The sequence below is a fragment of the Halichoeres trimaculatus genome, unplaced genomic scaffold (assembly GCF_033239565.1).
Source record: "Halichoeres trimaculatus isolate MK-OKI-2021-1 unplaced genomic scaffold, fHalTri1.1 fHalTri1_scaffold_5, whole genome shotgun sequence".
Classification (NCBI taxonomy): Eukaryota; Metazoa; Chordata; class Actinopteri; order Labriformes; family Labridae; genus Halichoeres; species Halichoeres trimaculatus.
The window spans coordinates 23,140,996-23,164,446 of NW_027437183.1; the positions used below are offsets into that span (position 1 = coordinate 23,140,996).

At 40.2% G+C, this 23,451-nt stretch overlaps 1 protein-coding gene across 1 annotated transcript; it reads right to left on the reverse strand.

Annotated features, from left to right (window-relative positions):
- Window positions 1-598: 598 nt before the first annotated feature.
- On the reverse strand, window positions 599-23,335 carry rasal1 (RAS protein activator like 1). Its single transcript, XM_074671136.1, has 21 exons — window positions 23,044-23,335; window positions 22,666-22,722; window positions 21,613-21,726; window positions 21,180-21,241; window positions 17,923-18,052; window positions 17,299-17,380; window positions 16,848-16,988; window positions 16,618-16,709; window positions 15,043-15,160; window positions 14,150-14,303; window positions 11,155-11,219; window positions 10,749-10,861; window positions 9,946-10,138; window positions 9,700-9,837; window positions 8,377-8,521; window positions 7,639-7,826; window positions 5,831-5,968; window positions 5,354-5,489; window positions 3,519-3,639; window positions 3,246-3,322; window positions 599-2,618 (listed from the first exon to the last, which is right to left on the reverse strand). The coding sequence occupies exons 1-21, from the start codon at window positions 23,106-23,108 to the stop codon at window positions 2,470-2,472; spliced, it is 2,478 nt and encodes an 825-aa protein (XP_074527237.1). The 5' UTR covers window positions 23,109-23,335; the 3' UTR covers window positions 599-2,469.
- Window positions 23,336-23,451: the final 116 nt, after the last annotated feature.

Sequence of the window (23,451 nt, forward strand, 5' to 3'; positions counted from 1 at the left end):
CCTGGGCTTCGGCATGTCGTGTGTGTATATGGTCAGGGAATGCTAAAGCATGTCATTGAACAAGGCCAGGAGGAGATCAGCCTCCCCCTCCACAAACACTCATCTTCCTCTCTGCTCTGACCCAGCAGCTCCAGGGTCAGCCTCCTCCTGGTTCTGGTACCCAAACCTCTGGCCCTGTCCCCTCTCATGCCTGATGAGAGCTCCTGCAGGGAGGCTCTTCTACATCACTGCTCTCATTAGCATTTAAATAAGACCAGGAGCAGCGACGGTTGCAAACATTGTTTGTGTGGAATGATTTAACATTTCATTCTGCTGTTATGAAGGTTTGATTACAAATTTCATTTGAATGAAGGAGCAACGTGATAACCATGACACTTCAGGCAAATCCAGAATATTTCAGACACTTATTGGTGGTATTTTCTGCGAGGCCTCAAGTGTGTGTGTGACTCTCTTTTCTTTCATGAGCTGAGACGATACAGTTTTAAACAGTACCTGTTAAAATTCATTTCTGCTGGCAAAAAACTCAAGTAAACTAGAAAAAAAAACATTTATAAGCAAAAGAAGCTGAAATCAGAGTTTACTAAATTTTATAGTTGTCTTTATTTCAGTTACAATCCACTTGGAGCAAAGCATCATGGTGGTTTTGCAAATAAATTAGGCCTACAGGCGGTACTGTTTACTTTTTCTTCTAAAAGCCCCCTTCAGGGAATTCAGAGTTTACAAGAAATCTGTGTTTACTCTGGTTTGACATTTTTATGTGATTAATCTAAGGCAGCGAGCCACTCAAACAATGGGAAACAAATGTCAAAGGATGGGGGAATAAAGCTGGTTTCATGTAGCTTATCAATCCCCACGAGTCCACAAGTGTTGAATTCAAGGTGTGAAAAATGTTTACGCTCATGAATATCCCACCGGCCAACGTCTGAGAGAAGAAACAAACCTGCTCCAGGCGATGATCTAAGCAGCTCCAGAGTCAGGTTGGCCTGCTGAGCTTATCACAGATCACAGATCTGATCGTCTTTACACTCACTGGCCTCTGTTTAAGGAGCAGAGCACAACTTGAGTTTGTTTAAAAGCATGCTGATGAACAGTTTTTCTCTGAGATGTCCCACAAAAATATAAATATGTAAAAAGAATGATTCAAATGAGATTGTGCAGCATTTTAAAGCAATGATTTGGCATCTCTTACATGTGCTGACACTCAAGAGCCAAATAAATTTAGTGGCACTAAAATTTTTTGAATAAATAAACTTATTAAAACATTTCATTTTAATTTCGTATATCTTGTCTATGGAAGATTGATTCATTATGCCTAATGAGGGGCGTGAGAAAAAAATTAATGTGCTGAAGTTCCAGAATTTTTTGTTGAACAATTCTTTTCTTTATTTTTTTTTTTTTCGGATTTAAATACTTCATTTTGATCTTATTTTTATAAGCTGAGTAAAAAGTTGAGACATCAGATCCCCTAAATAAATCCTAAAAACTGGCTCACATGGGATGTGCATTTTTGGAGAAATATGGCTCTTGATATAGTCTGTAGACATCATCATCATTCAACTTTTTCACATGGTCTGGTGTTACAAAAGCAAACTAAAACCTCAAAAATCAAAAATATCAAAGAATCACAATTTGAATGGAATCAGAACCTCAAGATCATACCAGAATCGAATCGGGTGAAAAGCGTTTTGTCTCAGCCTTATAGCTTTTAAAGATAAATATTACCTTCATGACTTCAGGAATGACTTCTTCAGAGTGTTTGGATAATCTAAAAATGTATTAAACATTTAAGTCGACTGGCCATAGCACCAAAACAAAAGCACATTAAAGGGAACAAAGCAACAATGAAACACATTTTGCTCACTGTACAGGCAGCGTTCGGCTGTGGCATGTGCACCAGCTTTTCATAAACCTCATGGTGTTATGAGCTATAATATTACAGTCACTGCTACATTGTGATGAAATACCTTATTGAAATACAAAACGATAAAAGCGATATCAAAACACCTCACGTTCAGCTACTGTAGATAACACTACAACAAGCCTTTTGCATAAAAATGTGCGACCGAGGTCCTGTACAGTATTTCAAAATATAAAAGCTTATTTTCACATTTCACAACAAGTGGGTGCAGGCCATGCAAGGGATTGCTTGTTATCTAGATAAAAAATATCAAGTCATATCATGCTTTAAAGCCCCCCCCACCCCCACCCCGCCCGTTATCATCAAGTATTATAATCTGTCCCTGGCGCTGCAGAAGTCGGTGGCACTCAGCGAATACAAAAAGATTCAAAGTGGCAGGACCCCCTCTGCTCTTACAGCTGAGGAAATGTACTAAAAGGCTGGAGGAGGTTTTCACCCTGTGGCCACTTTTCAGTCCCTGACGATCAAGAGAGTCAACATCTGATGTTCACTTAATGCCGGGACATGGTGCTGGGTTTTAGGGGATCCCAGTCTCTGTGTCTCTGTGGAGTTTAGGGATTGAGGATGACACTGGTGGAGTCCTCTTTTTCTCTGCGCTGGAATGTGGCGTGAGCCTGCTCCAGATCATCTATCACTGCCAGCAACCGAGGAGCAACACTCTGACCTGATTTCATCCGCCGAACATTGGATTTTGCAGCTCCTGTGAGACAGAAGAGGCGTCAGAACGCTCACTGTTTATCACACGTTATTAAAGATCCGCTAAAATGAACAAGAAGAGATGCAGAATTCTTATTTTGTTTTAAAATAGGAGTTTTTCTGATCACATAAAAACACAGGGTACACTGTATACTGAGGAAATTGAAGTTTAATAGCTGAAAACAGTGATCCCTTCAGAATTTTTGACAGCCCTGTAAAAAAGATAACCTTTTGTAAATGTTTATATGAATGTACATAAAAAGCAAAATCAGTCAATAAAATGTTATGTATGAAATATTAACAGAGGGATATTAATTTCCTTTAACTTGTCATAGATGTAACACTGGCAGGATTTGGATTTCACATTAAAACATGTTGCTGAGTGTGAGATGTTGGTGTGTGATGTTCAGTTTAAGAAAGAAAACATTCATTTACAGTTGTTTCTTGACTCATGAAAGGAAGCGGAAACACATATAATCAAAATCTAATCATCTTATCAGTTATTGTCTCCTGACAGACTGGACTCCAGTAGAAGTTTGGCTACATGCTTCAAAATCAAATAAAAGTGTCACCTTATAAGTGTGTTAGAAAAAGAAAGATGAATGTTTCGGTGCAGTGGGTGCAGCCTCACCTGGGTGGATGTTAGAGTTGATCTTCTCTTTGTTGCTGGACGTCTGCTCAGCATCTGGGAGCTCCAGATATTTTTTCCTGCAGTATCAGTCACACATATTAGTTACATAATCCCTCTTTTCTCTAAAAGCTGCTTTGTCTTTCTGTGCACTGATACTCCTATAATTGTGATGTCATTGCGCAGCTGCAGATAACTGCAGTCCTGTGTTGCAACAGAGACATCTAGTGGCCACTTTATGAACTGCACCCAGACTGAGGATGTACACACGCCCACCTGAGTTTGTCTCTGCCCTGGAGAAGCTGCTTGTAGATGGTCTGTGTCTCTACATCAGGATCCAGCGGGTCACTCCAGTCCCCCAGTGTCACAGCTGAGTGAGTCCTGCTGCAGCCTGTGACTGAGAAACACACTTAGAGTCAACAGTGATGCTGCAGACACGGCTGCCTCCTCACACTGGTAAACATAAATCTGCACATTTCTAGTGCAGTGAGCCCAAGCAACAATAAAATGTAACTGGTCAGAGAAAATCACATTATGATTCCCAGAGCTTGTTCTCCAGTGGAGCAACAAAAACATGGCAGCTACAAATTGAGGGTTTAGTCATGAAATATGAATCACCAGGAGCTCACTTGCTCTTTGAAGCAGGTTAGTCAGCCGGGGTAATGTGAGGGAGATCCAAGCCTGAACGCTGAAGGACAAACCTGCTTATGCTCCAGAAACTTTTCATTCATGGAGACGTTTCAGGGGCAAATGGTGTGTAGCTGTGCATACAGATACAGCAAACAAATTTATTAGACCACCTGTCATAGAAATGAGAAAACCACCAAGCATCACGAGGTGCTTTCCCTCTGACTCTTTGTTTACCATTTGAGCCAAATTTGAGCCAGAAAACTGGTTTAATTAAAAAGATTAATCAAAAATAAAAAGCAGCCAATAAAACACATTTTTCTTTTTAGGAACACAAGTCAACAACTGTACTTTGTTAATCTTAATCTTAAATCTTAAAATGAAAGTGTGCTTTACTTATTTTCTGTTTTCTTTTTTGTAAAACAGTAAATTTGAAAATTAATGGAAACAATCAAAATGATATTTTAGTATCAAACATATCATTTTGATTAAAGGGCTTGCACACCCTAATATATATATATATATTTATATATATATATATATATATATATATATATATATATATATATATATATATATATATATATATATATATATATATATATATATATATATATATATATATACATAGACATATATATGAATAAAAATAAGAATAAAAATAAAAACAATAAATACACACAAATAGTCTTATTAAAGCTAAGATGACTGGTAGAAAGAAAGTAAATCTGCTATTATGAGTCTGAATATCAATTAGTTACGTGATTTTGTTCCTGTTTTTCAAAGTTTAAAAGGGATTTATTCAAAATAGCTCTATTCTTTTGTGGTATATGTTACAAGAGTTATATATAATTATGGCAGGTTGATTATTTTTAGTTCATGTTTATTTATTTATATTACATTTTAATTTTCAAAGCAACATATTATTTGTTTTTATGTTGAATTTGAGTCAAATAGGGAGAATTCTATTATTAAATTAAGGAGATAAAATTGTTTTCTTTTTATAATAATCTGTGTTGTGTTCTGATTTTTTAAGATCACCAACATGCATTAGTGATGGGATACTCACTGTGTCACAAAAGACACAAAACAGAAAAGGTTGGGAAACACTGATCTAGAGAACAAGAAAAGCACCTTTTTTTTTTTTTTAAACACCTCACTTTCACTCATTGCACATTTCAACTTCAAATGAAAGTGTCTGTACCTGTTTTGCTTTGTTTTTCATTGAATCAGTGAAAAAAAACAATGCACTCTTGAATGTTAAATTCTTTTTAAAAGCACATCTAAAACATCTCCTTTCCGCAGCCCAACAATGACAAAAATCAGGTTGAAATAGTCGCTACACACCATATTTATTACTGTAACTCTGATCTTACTTTCACATATAAATCAAAATAAAGCACAAAAAATAAAAAATGTCATTTAAACTTCCTCCTTTGTGTGAGTGAAACTGTACATGTTTTTAATGAGGAATATAAGATTACCAGCTCGGTCTGCTTGGAGGCAGCAGGTCCACTTGCCACTGCGATGAGCTCCTGGGTGGAAAGAGGGCAGCATGCGCTCGTTGTAGATGCTGACTTTCCTGATCGCTGACAGCCACTGGTTCAGCTCATTCACGTTCTAATCAGACAAAAAACACAATCAATATGAGCTTTGACGCTCCTTAGAGTCATATTTATACAAACGTCTCTTTAAATTTGCTGCTCAAAAGTTGTGATTTCAGAAGCATTTTAATGAAGGTGGATCAAAGTACTGTTATGTGGTGTTATACTTGAAGGGAACACTTCCTGTAAAGTTGTTTAATTATTAAAATAAAGTTTAAAAAATTTCAGTTTTTATCATTTATAAACAAAAAGTCTTCATTGGTCTTTATATTATAACTCAAATGTCAACAAAATGACTGATGAAGCTTTTTGTGGTAAACTGAACCCTGTTGATGAGTGGATACTGTACCAATGCACCTTGCACTGGATGTACATGGTGAGCAGCTGTCCATCGTTGTCCTGGGTGATGACCTGCATTACATTCGGCTGCTGGAAGGCGTTTTCATCCACCCTCTCCACCGCACACACACACTGAATGGGGATCGAGGAGCGCACCTGCAAACAAACCACATCACCAATTAACACGAGCATTCACAGGCTGCTGCTGATGGATCACGCTGTAGCCACAGGCGGTTTTTCACTGAGGTTAAAGTGAAATAGAAGTGACACAAAATCACAGAGCAAATTAATGGAGCAGTGTCTGGTAGTGAAATATTTTGCACACATTAGACGAGGAGGAAGAGCATGAGGCAAGGAGGAAATGAAGATGAGATCAGCACAGCACTAAAGGCCACTTTAAAGTGTAAATCAGCCACTTCCAGCGGGACCTCGCTTCGCCCTGACTGGAGTGCTCCAACATGGAGGAAGGGGGCCAGGACATTGTCTGCAATCTGATTTGCAATGTTAGCATGAATATCCACAGCCTTCAATTAGCCCTGGCCTTTATTCCACTCACACAAAGCCCAGACTGGCTCAAAGAGGGAGCTCTCTACAGGGCTGGGGAGAGAAAGACGGCTATCCTCTCGTGCTCTCCCTCTCTCAATCTGCGGCTGGTGAACGAGAGGAGATCATTATCACAAGGTTAGGCACTGCATGGTGATCACACTAATGATGTTCTCACAAGGAGATGAACACAGATAAAATAAGAGAGGACTGGGGATGACGAGAAGGTCCCCTCGTTTTTATGAGCCGAGCTGATGAACGCCCTTCAAAGAGCAGACGCGGAGGCTCATTCATCATCAGGGGGCGTATCAGCTTCTGATAATGGATGAGTCACTTTCACATGACTTTGATTCAAAGTTTACTCATCTACTTTAAAAATAGAGGAGAAAAAGTAAACATTTATCTCAAAGACATGACTCAGATTTTAATTGAAACATCACAACAGATTTAATCTGCATCGCATTATGTCTGAATAATCAACAAAAAGACTTCAGGAAAATTCATGAAAAATCTCCTACTTGTTGGGAAAAGTTGGAAAAGTCAACATCACCCGTCTGCTCCTGTGTAAATGAAATAATGCTAATCCACAAGCTCAGCCATAATGGATTTGACGCAGGCTTTAAGCTTCCTTTCTAACAGCTAGGGGGCGCCTGTCAGTCACATGAGCTGTATATAATATAATATCTCTTAAACCGCTGAGTCAGAAAAAAATAAGTGTGTGCCGTTAGTGAAATTGGCGTTTCAGATCAAAGCTGTTTTTGAATCAGGCTGTAAATGTGCTTTTTTAATGCCGTAAAAGTCCGTCTTTGACTCGTTGTGTACGTGGTTTCTGGTTTTTCTGCAGCACAGCCTCAAGGGGTCATTAATAAAAAAGCAGCTTTTAGCACGTCCATAGGCTTCATCTAAACCAGATGTTGCCCCTTGGATTTTAGACAAAGCTAATCGATTTAATTTTTTGTTAAATTTGATTAAATTGAGGTTGTTTATGGCAAGTTAGTGTCACTTTAGAGTTTCACCATTTAGTTTTAAGCATTAAAATATAAACGTCACCCCTTACTGCATCTGTAATGTCTTCACATTGCAGCTACAAGCTGTTAATCTCCATAAAGTCTGAAGATTCAATCAAAGATTAAACGTGTAAAGCATCTGAGATCAGTTTAGTAAGGATAATACCCACAGTAACTCAAGTCAAATGCTTAAAAAACAGTTGCCAGTGACCATAATTTGCTTGTAGAGTCAATAAACAGTACGATATTTCGGTTTAGTAAGAAGCTTGAGCCCACCTGTTCAGTGCCAACCTGCCAGTCAGGGGTTTTGGCGTAGGAAAGCGTCTCACTGGTCAACCAGAAGTAGCGTTTCTTAAAGGCGAAGCGGGACAGGAGCTGGGGTCCCTCTGCTTTGTGTTTGTGTAAGTACCCCTCTTTAACTGTGACCGAGGGCATGAACACAGCCCTCTGTGGCACCTCAGACACTGCAGGAGGAAGATAAAACGAGGAATCAGTGAGGCACATACACATTAATCCAGCTTTTTTATGTATGCAGACACAAGGTGGTGCTGTAAGGATAAACAAACAGTTTGATTAAATGATAAACTTCTTTATCAGCCTCTGCTTCAAAGAAAGGTCCACGTCTGTCCACCAAATCCATCCTGATAGCATTAAATGTCAAACTGGCTTTTAAGAGAAAAGAGTGGGCGTGATGCGCCGAAGGAAACATGAGACATCAGAGGGGGAAGATGTTTCACAACAACAGCTGCCAAGACATGTTGGCCAACCACTGCAGGAGTGCGGTTTTTCACTCCAGCTCCCCGCCAGCTCATTAACCGTGTCATCTCTTTTCTAGGCCTCCAGCCTGCTATTAATTTTTTAACCATGGAGCTGCTGTATTGTTTCATTTAATCCTAATATCAGCCAGGGGCTGCTGCACTAGCAGCTGGCCTGTGGGTGATTATCTCAGCAGCATGACCTCCTTTCTTTTCTTGATTACATGTTTAGTGGTGTGTTCAGTCGTGTCAGCCTCACCAATGTCGTGATCTATGTCAATCAGCTTGTCCAGGAAGTCTTTGACGGAGGCTACGCTGCGGAGGATGATGGGATGAAGCGGCGCCATCCACTGCTCCTTTCCGTGGCCCAGCTGAAGGCCCAGGTTCCCGACGCTCTGTAACGCCTGGCGACCGTGAAAACACAACATCAGCTCAACCCAACATCAAATCTCCACTAACCGACAGAACTCAGTGTGAGTGACTGCACATCTCAAAGTTCCAGATCAAACGGGTCCCTGAGGCCAAGCGTGCTGTGAGGCCTTTTGTCCAGCCCACACCTGGAGGAAGTCCCTTAACACCCCTCTCTGAAGCTGGGCTTTGAACACAGACACACACATACACACACACACAAACAAACACACACAGACAAACCCACAAACAAACACACACAGGTAAAAATAGCATGTTCCCTCTCTTTATAGCGGACCCATGGCAACAGCACTTCAGCACCATGGACAGTGACTTCAGAGGCCACACATGGGAGAACAACAAGGCCTGACTCCTCTTCTGGTATCTGACCGTGCTGGACTGGTCTTAATCACATCTACATAGCTTGTTTATGTAAAAGTCTGAGAGGTCATCCATCAGATTGAGGCATCTTGAGCTCTGACTTGGAAACTTCTGGACACCTTTTCTGCTGCCAATAAAAACTAAATTGTCTATGTTGATTTTTCTTTTGTAATTTTATGTGTCCCCCCTTGAAAAAGGATTTTTATATGATACATCCTGTGAGAAGGTGTTGTGTTACATTTTATAAAAACAAATACAAATTAAAAGTAATACAAACATGGCAAGGAACATGTATTAGGACCAGCTGTGTAAGAACATGAGGTTTCTACTGTTTCCTGCTCCAGCCTTTGAAGGGCTCAGTATTCTGAGAGTATTTACAGATGTATTGAATTAAATGGTTTACTTTTTATAATCAAGCGTTCAAATTTACCAGCAGTGCACTTGTTCTATTGACATTAAGTAATCTTAAGTCAGATAATGCTGAATTATCAGCATCAAATATTGATCTAACAAGGTGGAGCAGCAAGCTGAGTGCTGTTTCTGCTGATATTGATCATCACTGCACACAGGAGCAGTGCTGCCTGTGCACGCGTGCCGTTTTCCTGCTTTATGTATATTCATCTCACACTTTCTCATTCAGATTCCTCACTGCTGTCAGAGTAGCATGTGGCCTTGTATCCGGTCCATCCGCTTCTGAACTGTTTGTTTGTGTCGCCCATGAGTGTGATGTCTGGACGTGAATAAATTATTCATGGTGTTGTCTGTGTGTGTATCTCTGTGTTGTGATGCGTACCTTGGCTAATAGTAGCAGCGTTCTGCTCGTACGGGTATCGGCGTGCTGATCCCTTAGCTGGAACAGTTTAGGTGTGAGGATTGCAGGGGCGAAAAAACGCAGGAAGAAGAATCCAGAGATGGCGAGATACTTCACATCCTGAAATTAATTCGACAGGAGAGTGTGAAACCCTGAACATAGCAGAGAAGCTTTAAAAGTCCTCTGAAACACTAAAATGTATTTCTTCATCATGGTTTTTGGTATGACCTCATTCTCGGGTTCAGAAAATTGCTCCTCCACTCTCTTGTGTAGCTGTTTGAAGGCCACTCTCATAACAGGAGGACACTGATCGACGGAGCCAACAATTGATTCAATGATGCTGGTTAAGTAGCTATGCAGCATCTCCACGCTGCTGTCCCGCACCTCCGCCTCTGACACTGCACCCTTGAATGAAATCCGTCTTCAGGGAGAAAAAACAAAACAGAAAAAAATGAATGTTTGAGAGGAAGTATTGGTCTCACATAAATTATCAAAGACAAGGCACCACTTGTGTCATTTAAACCATACCCAATAAGCCACTACATTCAGACGTGCAGTGTCTCTGACAGTCAAACTAACGACCTCTGTGTCCTTCATTACATCCTCATGTGTGCTCACGGTGAAATGATAAACACTATGAGCTCTGATTCAGACTTGTTCGGACACATTTATGGATGGGGAGAGGGGGAAACAAATAATAATGATGTTAAGCAGATCTGCTGCGGACAAAGAGTGTGTTAGATCCTAGTTCTTCCTCCGTGTCACAGATACACATCTCAGGGGGCTCATAGCAGTTGCCTGGCAACAGCCTTCCCCCTTTTTACAGCCTTTTTTTCATTTTCACTCATTGATGTCTTCCTCTCTTGAGTGAAGTGTTGAGGAAGTCTCCAGAGGCAGCTTTTTCCATTTGACCGTTTTAGCACATAGATTTGTGAACCAACAAGCCCTAACCCCCACTCGTGATTTGTGGCGTCTGGTAAAGCAGATCAGGACTGTTTTCAGTTCAGAGGACCACCACGGTTTTGTTTTACCTGGTGCGGTTCAGGTCGATCTTGCAGGGGTCGAGCTCGATGTATTTCTTCTCATCAAAGATGCGGTTGATGATGGGCTTCAGCACCTCGTGCAGATACAGCATACCAACAGCCTGGCAGCAAACAAGACCATATGTTTCAGACGCCTCATTTACATCTGTGCTACAGGGTTTCTATAAATGAATGTGTAAATGTGCAGAAAGAAAACAAGGTACAGTATCATGCTGGGGGAAAAACATAAAACATGTCAGGAAGAAATGGATAAAGGAACTGTCCAGAGAGACAAAGGCAAAGATTGATCAGAGGTTTAGGAATAACTGTCGGTAGAGTCAGGCTTTTACGCTCAGGTAGACAGAAAAATCAGCTTTTCACATTTCCTGATACAACAAGCGTTACGTCAACACACCTTCATGAATTGTTCCATGGCCTTGGAGGACAGTGAGTTGGAGCGAAATAGAGTGTTTGGATCAGCTAAGAAGAGGAAAACAGAAAAAAGATTAGTACACAGCAAAACTAGGAAAGAAAAGGTTCATTGGTCACTCTTAGTAACTCATTGGTCTTAGTGTGTGTTGAAGCTTGTTTGTCTCTTGAAGTGAGATAAGGCTTTTTGGTACTAGGCACCCTCAGCCTGGAGTCTGTTGCAGAATGACTTAAAGCTCAAGGAGCTGGTGTCCTTAAATGTTTTCAAATCTAAAATGAAAGACATGGAGGTAGATTGTATAAGTTATTGATGTTTTGGTTCAGCTGTTTGAACGATTGATTCCCCGAATCTGGGTGTCATGATTGGTGACCAGCTGACCTTTAAGCTTCACGTGGCCTCAATTGCTCGATCTTGTCCGTATGCCCTCTATAACACCAGGAGGATCAGACCCTACCTGACACAACAGGCCAACACAGCTTCTGGACCTTATGGTTTCACGATGCAACTCTCACCTAGCAGGTCTCCCTGCATGTACAACGCAGCAGATGATCCAGAATGAAGCAGCACATCTGGTCTTTAACCAAAACAGCACGTCACCCTGCTGTTAATCTCTCTTCACTGGCTTCCAGTGGCAGCTCCAATCAAATTCAAAGCCCCCTTTCGCCTACTACGCTCTGCTTGTGATAGACGCCTGCTGCTCCCAGCCCAGCGTGGCTCCGAATCTCTAGCCAGACTCCTCTCCGCTGTTGTGCCCAAATGGTGGAATGAATTACCTAACTCTATACGATCTGCAGAGTGCCATTCTACTTTAAGAGATGTCTGTAGACTCATCTGTTCAGGGAACACTTAATCTGACTTTTCCTCTTTGTCCTCAGGGGCAGAATGAGTCAGAAGGTGTCAGACCGAGCACTTAGTGAATAGTTAGCACTGATCATTGAATGTTGTTGAAGGTTGAACGATATCGTTGCAGCAATTAATTGTGGTTAATTATGGCTATAATACTCTACATGAAAAAAAAAACACTTCTGCACTTGATGGCAGCACCTGCAGCCAAATACCCTGTTGCACTTTGTTGCACTAACTTCTGTCTAAATTTTTGCTTGTGCTGTATGTCACTTTGAACAAAAGCATCTGCGAATTGAAATTGTAGAATTGTAGTAGAATGACCCCTAGATTTAAATCCATAGTTTTGTGTTTTGTTGACTGTGCTTTATCCCTTTTTTGTGTTTTTCGTCTATAACTTTGGGTTTCTTGGCCAGGTTTCCCTTCAAAAAGAGGTTTTAAATCTCAGTGGGACCAACCTGGTTTAACAAAGGTCAACAGGCTGCTGACGTGTCCAGTGTGTAACCTGCTTCTGACCTTGTGACAGTTGGGACAGGCTCCAGCCCCCCCCCCCCCCCCCCCCCCCCCAAAAAAAAACAAACAAAAAAAAAAAAAACAGACAAAGATAATGTATGGATGGAGGGATGATAAAAACATATAATCCCCCAAACTTTCTTATAGTAACAGAATAATGTCCTCATCACTTTATGAATGAAATAAAGTAAACCTCAGGCATGTGATCATGCTTCATAAAACTCTGTGAGGGTTTAACGTTGCTTCATGATATAAATCAAAACGTTAAGAGTTTGGGTCTTTTCTCTGTTTGTGTCTTTTGGACAGGCTCAAGGTTTTCAGGTGGGCATGCTTTTTCTTCTGCCTGATCTTTTGTTCACCAGGAATTGATCTGCGTTAGTGACACAGAGCTCAGTGTCATAGCTAAACAGACTGTTGCTGCAGCAGCAATCCTTTAAATCTATCAAGGTGACAACACTGAAACATCCATGGTGACAGATTTGGGTCGCCAGGTAAAATATTCAATTTCTAAAGATTGTGATTTATGATAAAGGTTGGGTTGTTCAGCAGCATGGAAAGTGTTCAGAATATTTCCTTTCCTCTGCCCCTGTGCCTGACTTCACTGTCTGGCTGCTCGCAACCATCTATTCCTGATCAAGCAGTTACCGTTCTGATCATGTGGAGTTTCTATGGAAACACAGGCACTATGCTTATTATCTCAAGCTACACCAACAGACGCCAAAGACCAAAACACAACTCTGTGTGAATTAGCAATGTGGATGTGGTGCGGAGGCAAAAAGACATGACTAACACAGACTACAGAGAAGCCAAAAAAAGGCAGCTGGGTGAGTAAATAATTGGCGTCGGGTGAGTAAATATAGTGTGGGTTGACTCGAGCTGCCCACACAGAGACCAACGAAGCGCTGCTCAGAGACCTTGATGTCAATTTAGTGTTAAATAGAAGCAGTGATCAGGACTCTGGAGAGGGAGAAATACAGCAAACCAGCTCGTCCCAAACTCTGACTAATGCAGATAAACTTAGATCACACGCACACGGTGTTACATAATCACAGCTGTTACGGTATATGCCATGCATTAATGAAGAAAAACCAAAGCAGTACTTCTCCTTTGTACAGAAAAAGCACAATAAAAACAGAAATAAGGAATATTGCATAAGGCTGCCCCAAAGGAAGGAACAAAAAGTGTCTGAAGCCTGTCACAGCTCATCAACAGGAGACAAATCTAATATCATTTATATTTTATTAATGTAGGAAAATAATTTGAGAATTTCATGGAGCAGTGAAAATCCTATGTTTTTTATAAAGCCATTTCCCTTTAGATATTTTTGTTTATGTTTGCTTTATATTTTTTTGTTTTGTTTTTTTGTAACAAGTAAATGACAAAAAGCTAAAGAGACGGATTACTCTGGAAGTTATCAACCAAAGATGACTGTAAAATGATCCACATAAGGTTTTAAAAATGTATAAATACACAGAAAACAGTTTATTCCATCTTTGTTGGCATTTATAACCTTGAGAGACTATCCAAACTTTAATTTCCTCTTCACAGACACCACACTTCATCTGATCTTTGACTCACAGTGATCCTTGTCTCAAACAGCTCTGCTTCGTTCCTGTAAACTCACTGGTGTTGTTGACCTCTCGGGTGTTCAGGTAATCCAGAAACGGCACCACCAAGCCCTGACCCAGATAAATCTTCACCAGAGTCATCGCCACATCCTGTCGGCTCTCCACCGTGTTCACCTCCTCCAGCATGGTCAGAGCGCTGCAGTCCTCCACCTGAGGGGGAGACTCACAACATGCCTCTGACACCGACTACAAGCATCTTTAAACTAAAAGGCAACATAAACTCATCCGCTACAGTCTTTTACTGACAGTTTAAAGCCTCTGGCAGCTTCTCTGTATTCAGGTGAAACATACAGTTAGCAACAAAGACTCCCAGTCATTTTGCTTTGAACAGCTCACTCTGGATTACTAAAGTGGTAACAACCTAAAACCTAGTTTCTTGTGGTTTACTAATGAGTCATAAGTTAGCTGAAATAACAACATCATGATGCAGATGGATAAAAAGTAAGAAGTTCATTGTTTTCAGGTTTGTATTTAAAGAAAAATTTGAAAATGTTGAAAAAAGGTTGATTGTTCACTTCTGATTCACCTCAGGGAGTCTGAAATTTTAAACACTGGTTGGCTTTTGCAGCATAGCTACAAGAAAATATATCGCTAAAGTTAAACTTTGAGTCTAGATCAGACTGTCGGCACTCCCACACTGATTTATGTTTGTGGGGAAAAAAACAATTCCTGTTAGATTACAGCAAACAAGAGCCAGGGTGACATCATCCAAAACTGTGTCTGCCCCACTCTCTAAACAAACTTTTTACCTGCAAACATTTGCTAACACCTAAATTATCATGATTACTCATACAACAACCAGAAACCAGAACACTTCCCACACTAAAAATATTTGATATTCAGATTAAAACCTGAATAAATGAGCTCTGAAGTGAACTGTGCTGCTGACCTCTGTGGGTGAGATGACCGACTCCACCAGCAGGTGAATAAGAGGTTGATAGTACACAGACGGCAGGATCCGATCCTCCACCAACCGCACCTTCAGACGTAGAGCTCCCAGCTTCCCACTGACATCAGAGACAACACACAGAGTGTCAGAAGAGAGGATTCCTGCTGCAACAACATTTATGAATTTTCCATACATGTGCTGAATACAGTCACCTGATTGGTGACAGATGATTAGATTAATAACTCCTTCTCCAAAATCTTGTGGTCAAAGCCCATTATGCCTTATTACCCACAATGCTTTGTTCCTGGTTTGAGCCCCTCTTTCAAACATTTTAATGTTGAGATTATATAATTGGTACTTCTTGTTTTTTGTTATTAATGTTGGAGTTTTAAGTTTGTTGTTTGATGCAGTTGTGTCATTTTGCTCCCATTGCTTGTCTTGAATCAAAGCTTAGAGCAAGGGTGGCCGACCTGTGGCTCTTTGCCTTTCAGTGTGTGGCTCTTCTATCCATTCCTACACAAAATATATAGATTTATATACAGTTATGAGTAGTGGTGTGCTGTTCAATCTAAAATATTGATATATTGATGCCTATGTTGGGAACAGCATTGATCAATACTTGGGTGATGAGATTGATACTTAAGTTTCGGTTTCTTTTCTCTACATGTGCTCCTCTCAATTGCTCATGTGCATATAGTTATCTATCTGTCTATCTAGATCTAGATAGATAGATAGATAGATAGATAGATAGATAGATAGATAGATAGATAGATAGATAGATAGATAGATAGATAGATAGATAGATAGATAGACAGACAGACAGACAGACAGACAGACAGACAGACAGACAGATGGAAATGTATTGATTTTCTTTTTATATCATTTTGTTTATGTGTGAGAGGAAGTGCGTTTGTAAGACCACCTGTGTGACGTGGCTCTTTGTAGTACCACGGTCATTTTTGTGGCTCTTAGTCTCTGACTGGTTGGCCACCCCTAGCTTAGAGGATGTTAAACTTCACATAGATTATTTTCTCTCTAAAAAATGAAATCTCTTGAGTTTTTTCACAAACGTAATACTTGTTCTTGTTTCAAATCAAAGGCTTTTGGTGAACAATCTTAGTAAGGTATACCAATGCAGAAAGATCAAATTAAGTCACAGAGCTGAAGTTTTAATGTTTAAAGAACCCGAGGAAAGACCTCCACTCTAACTGCTTTAAAGTTTTTAGTAAGAATAACAAAACTGATTCTCCTCAGAGGTTTCCTCTCTAATAAACCCTCCGAAACAGACAAGTTCATCCTGAAGTCCTCCCTTTGAGTTTCTCTTTACTTTGACACCACCCTTTAACGCTTTCCTCCTCTCTTTGTTTTAAAATTACCTCCAAGATCAGATGCTGTCAGACCTGCTTCACACCAGCATATGTTGATTTAGAGCACAGCAGAAAGCCGAGATGGGAACAAATAATTTCCTTGAGTGCACATTAAACACTGGATACTGTTTAATTTGCCCTTAAATAGTTCAAAGCAGAACGCTCAAACTCGCCACACTGTACAAATAAGCACACCCACAATCCTCACCCGGCATCAACCTCATTGTTTCCCAAGGGCAGCAAACGAAACCAGGCCTCTAACAGAGGTGTCTTCAGTAAGCATGAGAAAGGGATTTCCACCTGAGGAAAAAAAGAACAAACGCGGACACGATAAAGGTAGAGTCAGGTAAAATAGATTTTCAACGAGTCCTAAGATTAAGAATAATCGACTTTCAGAGGAGGAAAATGTTGGAGTGATCTGAAGTGAGGCTTCCTTACCTTTCCCAAAAAGTCATTCTTGCCCACCATGTCCCAGTCCCAGACCTCCACAGTGATGCTCCCCTCCTCACCCAGCTCTTGTGGGTCCAGCTCCAGCTCCAGGGTCTCCCCCCAGTGAGGGAAACGGGTCTTCTTTATAATCTAATCCCAGCAGATTTAGGGTGAAATAATGGACAAGACCATCAGTATCAAATAAAATGACCAAGAACAAGTGGTTCAAATGGCAGAAAGAGATTTTTTTCATTGTTTATTTATGTAAAAACTTGTTTTTCTTTTCTCCACAACTCTCCCTAAACATGGAAAACAGAAACTTTTTCATTAACTTGTCCAGATGATTGGTTTTCTGTCGAGTTATTTCACAGATGGTTAAAAAAAGAAAAACAAAGACTGAGTACTTCTGGATCCTAAGACTCTGTTACACACAGTACATGAACACACACATTGAGCTCACCGAGGTCTCTGCGCTGTGGTTGTTGAAAATAACTCGTGCAAATGGATCAGAGGTCCCAGAAATGTCTCTTGGAGCTAAATCTCTGTGGATATCAAGACACCAGGAGACAGAAGAAGTGATCAATACACTTAAGCACTAAACGAGCTCCTGTTACTTCTTCTGCAAATTCAATTAGTAACTGAGGGGCGGCAAAGCAAGACAAGACAGAAAAACAGCTACTTTCCTCTTGACCTTATTCTTTCAGGCTCCGTTCACATTCACTGGAGCTTCTCTGACAAACGCAGAGTCAAACCCTGATTGACGTGCTCATTAGTGCCTGAGAGGGAGAAGCTGCAGGCTGGGACTCACAGATGGGGCAGTGAGTGGTGTGATGGAGGAAGAGTGAGTCATAAGGGGAGTGTGGAGGCCTGCGGGGTGATGGTGTTAACATTTCAGCACAGGAACAGTGATAGCACTGCCAGGTCCTGCTACTGAAACCTAACTTCTGCCTCTTGAACAAACTACCATCAAGTTGAATCTTGAAAGCTTCCCTTACCACGAAAGTCATCTGATCTCATGTGAAGTTTGTCTTTGAACTCACCGCACTCTTTTATTTTGACACTATAGAGCTCACAGTTCCATTACCTGGCTTCAATAACTTGACATCGCAGGATGATCTTGTCTGCATCTTTGAGCAGCAGCAGATTTAGGTGGATCTCTCCCTGGACTTCTTCATCAGGGTCCACCCTGGTCAGGTTGACCCAGCTGTCCAATCCTGATCAAAACACAAACAGAGAGTATTCATTGAAACATAAAGAAGGAATGGTTCATTAAGAAAGTATATTTTTCTTATTCATTGTTTGCAATGGATCCACAGCTTTGTTCTACAACTGAGCTGAGTTGAATAAAACTTGGGGTTCTCATTGTTGGAAACTGATTTCAAGCTAAAGAATCTGTTCTTAAATCACTTAGTAGAAAAATGTCAGTATTTTTGATTTTTTAAAGGAAAAGGGGGAAATTAGTAATTTATTTACAATGCCCTTTGGGTTGTGATGCTGAAGTGAGCCACTCATTCACTGCATCAGAGTCGGCTGCTTAAGGGAAGGGAAACTGAATCTTAATGTTAAGCTAAGAGCATCTGATTCTCCGACTCTTGTGCCTTTCACTGCTCTTGAACTTTTAGTCACACTTCTATTTCAACTTTTTCAAACCATTCACTTTGTGAAAATGACAAATGAGGAAGATCTGCTTTTTGTTTCTAACCTACAGACCACACTGAACCAGGTCTTCATCCAAAACCACTGCTAAGACTTGTTGGATCTAGCTGACATTATCCCAGCAAGGCTAAAACATTTTAAACACAGTTTCACGTTTGGGAAACATCTTTTGTGGATTGGGAATAGTTACAATTTGAGCAAAAAGTATGGAAATCAAATGTCTTTCATATATGAAACTGTCTTTTTAAAGTCTGTAGACCTTCTTGGGTAATCTGGAAGCTGACTGGTTTGGGTGTAGTGGTTTTGAATCAGTACCTAGCTCCCTTAACTTTCTCCTTGACACCCAAATGAAAGCTGCAGACTGAGAGCTTGTCTCAGCGTTGTCTTTGGGGGCTTTTTAACAATTTCTGACATTTCTGGGCCCATTTATCATTAATTATATTCTTGGTTTTTGATTGCATACATAAACCATTTTGTTCACAAAGGTCCAAAATCACAACCAGTAAATTACAAGATGGTTAGAGTAAAAAAAAATAAAAAATAAATAAGGTACAGCAGAATCCTGAAAAGTCTGAAGCGGTTTGTTTACATGTCAGAGATGTAACATCTTCTGATTAATTATTTATTAATAATAAAAGACATGAGCAGGGGCTCCATGGCCGTATAAAAACTCCATTAGAGAGTAACTGACTCAGTGCCTCCTGTTGCCATGAATCAGTGGAGTGAAGGCTGCGATGCCAGGTGGCTCTCAGGAGAGATGCATCAGTATGCAGTCAACATGCCCCGTAAACACTCTGAGCAATTGAAAAAAACTACAGCAACATCACGACACACCATATTTTAAATGCAGTGTGTCTGGCCAAGACAGTGAAGAGAGAGCCGGAGTTCATGCTGAGGCAGACGTGCCCGAAATCTATGAGGTAAAAGCCTCTGTCTGACATTCAACACTCTGAGGTTAAACGAAACGCTGCTTTCTTCATTTAATGACACTTTGGTCTTCTTCTAAAAAGGGTGATTTAAATACCACATAAAATAAACAGACTTTATAAAAACAAGCAGAGAGTCATCACTTATTTATACTTACAAATGGAAATCAAATTGCATTAAATGCAACAGGATCAGATGAACTTTTTGTACAATGGTCCATTTTTTTAAAGCCTCTGTAAAGCATATCACATCAAAGTACTTATCTTCATGTCTCATTGCTTTCCAGGAACTATATCCTAAATTGAAAAGGCAGGAGACAGGGGCTGGAAGATAATATTAACCATAGATGCCATAATGTCAGTATCTGCAAACAGAAGCTTAAAAACATAATTGTTGTATTTGCAGATATGAAAATTTCCCACCAATGTGTACAGATAATAAAGTGGCGCATTAAATATATGCATGCAATGGCAGCTTATGCACGCCAATAAAGAGCTTTGACGTGTCTGGTGATAGATGTAGGAATAAAACAATACTCTAATCTTAAAGACCGTCAATCTGTACAGCACCAAGAGTTTCTGAAATGAAGGAATGACAAATGATAAAGCCAGCGAAAAACCACTGACCGCTTTTTAAAGTGGACACCAGAAGTGTTCACTGGCTGTCAAGCCAAAAGATGTAGAGCTCCCCCTGTAGGCAGGCTCCTGCAGTGTTCTTTAACAGATTATCATCGCCAAGACAAAACATTAAAACAAGAGTCACTGAACTTTGACCACAAGTGTCTGCTCAACACAAGAACCTGTCCTGCAGTGGACTTTACGAAGGGCTTGTCGACGCTTCATCAGTAGATTCGATGGGAGTTGTGGGCAGGAGAAAGGGGGACACCAGTTCTGCAGCTTCAACTGGCAGATTACTTCTGTGTATACCTTTTCTACTACAGGGCAAAATGTCAGAGCCTGTAGAGGTGGCCTTTGGTTTCACTTCTCACGATGAGCAAAGATCAAGACATGCTATCTGTTCAGTTATTTGACAAAATTATGAAATATAGTAGGTAAACAAGAAAATCACTGAATTCATTGAGCTTCTGAAAACTAGGCTTTCAGAGTGTTGGGAGAGGCAGGCTTCTGCCGGCTAAAGATGCTCTTTGATTGGCAACAGTATCATCATTGGCCAAATGAATTTGACATTACCACCATATTAGATAATGACAAAAATCTGATATTAAAAACTTTTGAAATCATTCTACTGTTAATAAAAAGGATCAAGAAAAAACAACATTATTATTCTCTTTTGGTTCAACTTTATTTCTACTTTTGTCTTTATTTGTGACTGTAAATGCATCTCGATATCTAATTGCTGTGATGCACCATGTGGTATACTTATGCCTTTATGTATTTCATAATTTACCTGTACCCTTTGTAGCAAATCAAAATGTGATTTACACCTTCACAACTTTAAAAGTTGAATGAAAACAAGTTATGGAATTCAGTCTTCATATTTTAAAACTTAATTTAATATTTTCATCTAGATGTATTTCAGAAACAGAACAGAACAGAAAATTAATATTAAAATAACAGGATTGAAATTTGTGTATGGGAATAATAAATGTGTAAGATGTGACTTCAAAAAGTTCCCAGAGTATCTGTCTAAAAATAAGAATCATCATTCAGACCCTTTGACTCGGCCATGAGAAGCCATGTGTGTTTAACCTCTGACCTTTGAACCTTCAACAGACTGGTGTAGTTCATTCAGTCATACCTTTAGCTTGAGATCCAATGGCATCTTTGGTCAGAGTTATCTTCCCAATAACATCGTCATGTCTGTGGAAAGAGACAAAGCAGATCACATTTTTGCTCTTTTTAATATAATCAAACTTGTTCGATCTTCGGAGAATGATATGAGGTGAAACTGACGGCAGATTGATGAGGGAGCTGGTGGTCACGAGAAGAGGAGAGGAAAACAACCTTTAATCTCACTCAGTCTGGGCGGCCATCTGCCTGAACACGTTTGTTTACTCAAAGCTTGAAGTTTTGATTCCCAAACTTTTCAACTGTACACAAGCTTCTCAACCCAAATAAATCAACTCAAAAGACAACTAAAGTAAACATTCATGACTCAGAGGATGCTAAATCAACTTCCAGGACTGTCAGCTATGATTTAATATGGAGTCATTTTGAGAGAGAGTTGTTACCCGATCGTGTCCTCGTCCATGACTTGAAAGGAAAGAGAATGGAACCCCATCGGTAGGTGCAGTGTGTACTCTTCACCCCAGAAAGGATTGAGGTTCTTCCAGACTGTGGCGGTCCTGAAATTAAATGTTTCTGTTTGCAGGATTTCATATAAGGTGGTGAAGCCATGTGTTTCAATAAGATCTCAACAAAGAAAGGAAGTTCCACAGAAAAAATATTTAAATTCTATTTTGAAAAATGTACAAAATGTATAGTTATAGCATCTATAACAACTATATATCATAAGATTAAAAGTGGCATTGACTATTGTATTCTGGGAGCAATTTAGAGCCTACTTGTGTTTCTAGGACTATGCTGCACTCATTATTTGCCACCACAATTTAGCAGCCACATCATCCATGAACATCACACTTGTGGAGTCAGTTGGCCAGAAACACTACAAGATAATTAGTGTGAGTATGTGCAGTGAATCATTCTGCCATTTTCCCACATGACCACAGATGGAACAATAGCCGCTGAATTAAATCCATGTTTGTGTTAAAGCCCACAAACTTTTTTTTGTCTGTTTTTCAGGAAACTGGGCTTGCTTTCACAAAGTACGACTTGCTCTCCAGAGTAAAACTGCTATTGAAAGTAATCATCTTCTCTGGTGGAATACTTGAGTGGAAAAAATCCTCTGTACTTTTGCGCTCTAACACCTCTGAACTCTGTTCCCTGCTTACACCAGGAGCTCCCTGCAATAATTGATGCAGCCTCTCCATGGTTACCTGTGGCTGTTTTAAAGGCCAGACCAGTATCAGGTTCTCTGTGTTGGAGGGGCCACGCTGTGGGCACCTCCACAGTGATCATACACACTCCACCCTTGTTAGTATGTGCTGAGTAGCAGAGCACAGCCAAAAACTAAAACAATGCAAATATCTCAGCTGTGATGATGAAGGCAATTCAAATATTCAAGTAGGTGTAATTAGCACAACACAGCTATTGCCCTACATAAAAGAACACCCGCTCCATGCACATACCCTACTATTTAGATCTTTAACAAACAGGGAACTCACCTGGCCACAACTTCATTGTCAACTTTTACTATACAGTACGGATCACTGGTTCCGGAGCTGAAGATGAAAAAAAGAAAGAAATGACAGCATGATAAATATTACCTACCACAACCTGGTAAGCTGTATTTCAACTACATGGCTGCTGTCTTGACAAATAAAACATATCAAAACACACTTGACTGTATCACTTCTATTTAAACAATTGGCTAAATGAGGTGAAACGAACCGTGAATTGTTCTGAAATATAGATTAAACTTTTTTTTTTTTTTTAATAACCCAAATAAAAAGCTCCCCATTAGCACTAAGGCTGTGGGCTACACTGTAGCTATTCTGAATGCTGTTGAGCACAGCAGCACATGTCATTCAGGTATTACTTACACGTCTTTGGCCGGGAGGTTCCTGCCCTCGACAATCCTGAAATAAAGAGATGTGTTTTTGGCCATTTTCAGTCGAGTGAGCTGTAAATCCAATTCCTCCTATGTTCCCATCCGCGCTCTTATAAATAGTGCTCTTCCCCTCCGCAAGTGAGTTTTCTTCATTTCGTGGCACCTTCAGCGCGTGACAGCGCACAGCCCACCAGTAGCGCGCGACACAGGCGCGCTTTCAGTCTTGTCAGTCAGGAAGGTTAAACACACTGGAGCACTGCGTGGGCTTTCAGGCTGTTGTCAGTCTAATATAGCCTCTCATTTTAATATGAGAACCATATGAATCATCAGGTTTTCCCATTCTGGGATTGAAAAATATATATGGTTACTTTCATGAATGGAGATTGATAAGATTATGCTT

Excerpts from the sequence above, each read along its gene's own strand:
- rasal1 (XM_074671136.1), bottom strand. The coding sequence starts at position 23,108 with ATGGCCAAAAACACATCTCTTTATTTCAGGATTGTCGAGGGCAGGAAC. Across the intron at positions 17,381-17,922 it reads TGTCAAGTTATTGAAGCCAG|AGATTTAGCTCCAAGAGACA; the intron begins GTAATGGAACTG and ends TGATATCCACAG. Across the intron at positions 11,220-14,149 it reads CCGAGAGGTCAACAACACCA|CTGATCCAAACACTCTATTT; the intron begins GTGAGTTTACAG and ends TCCTCTTCTTAG.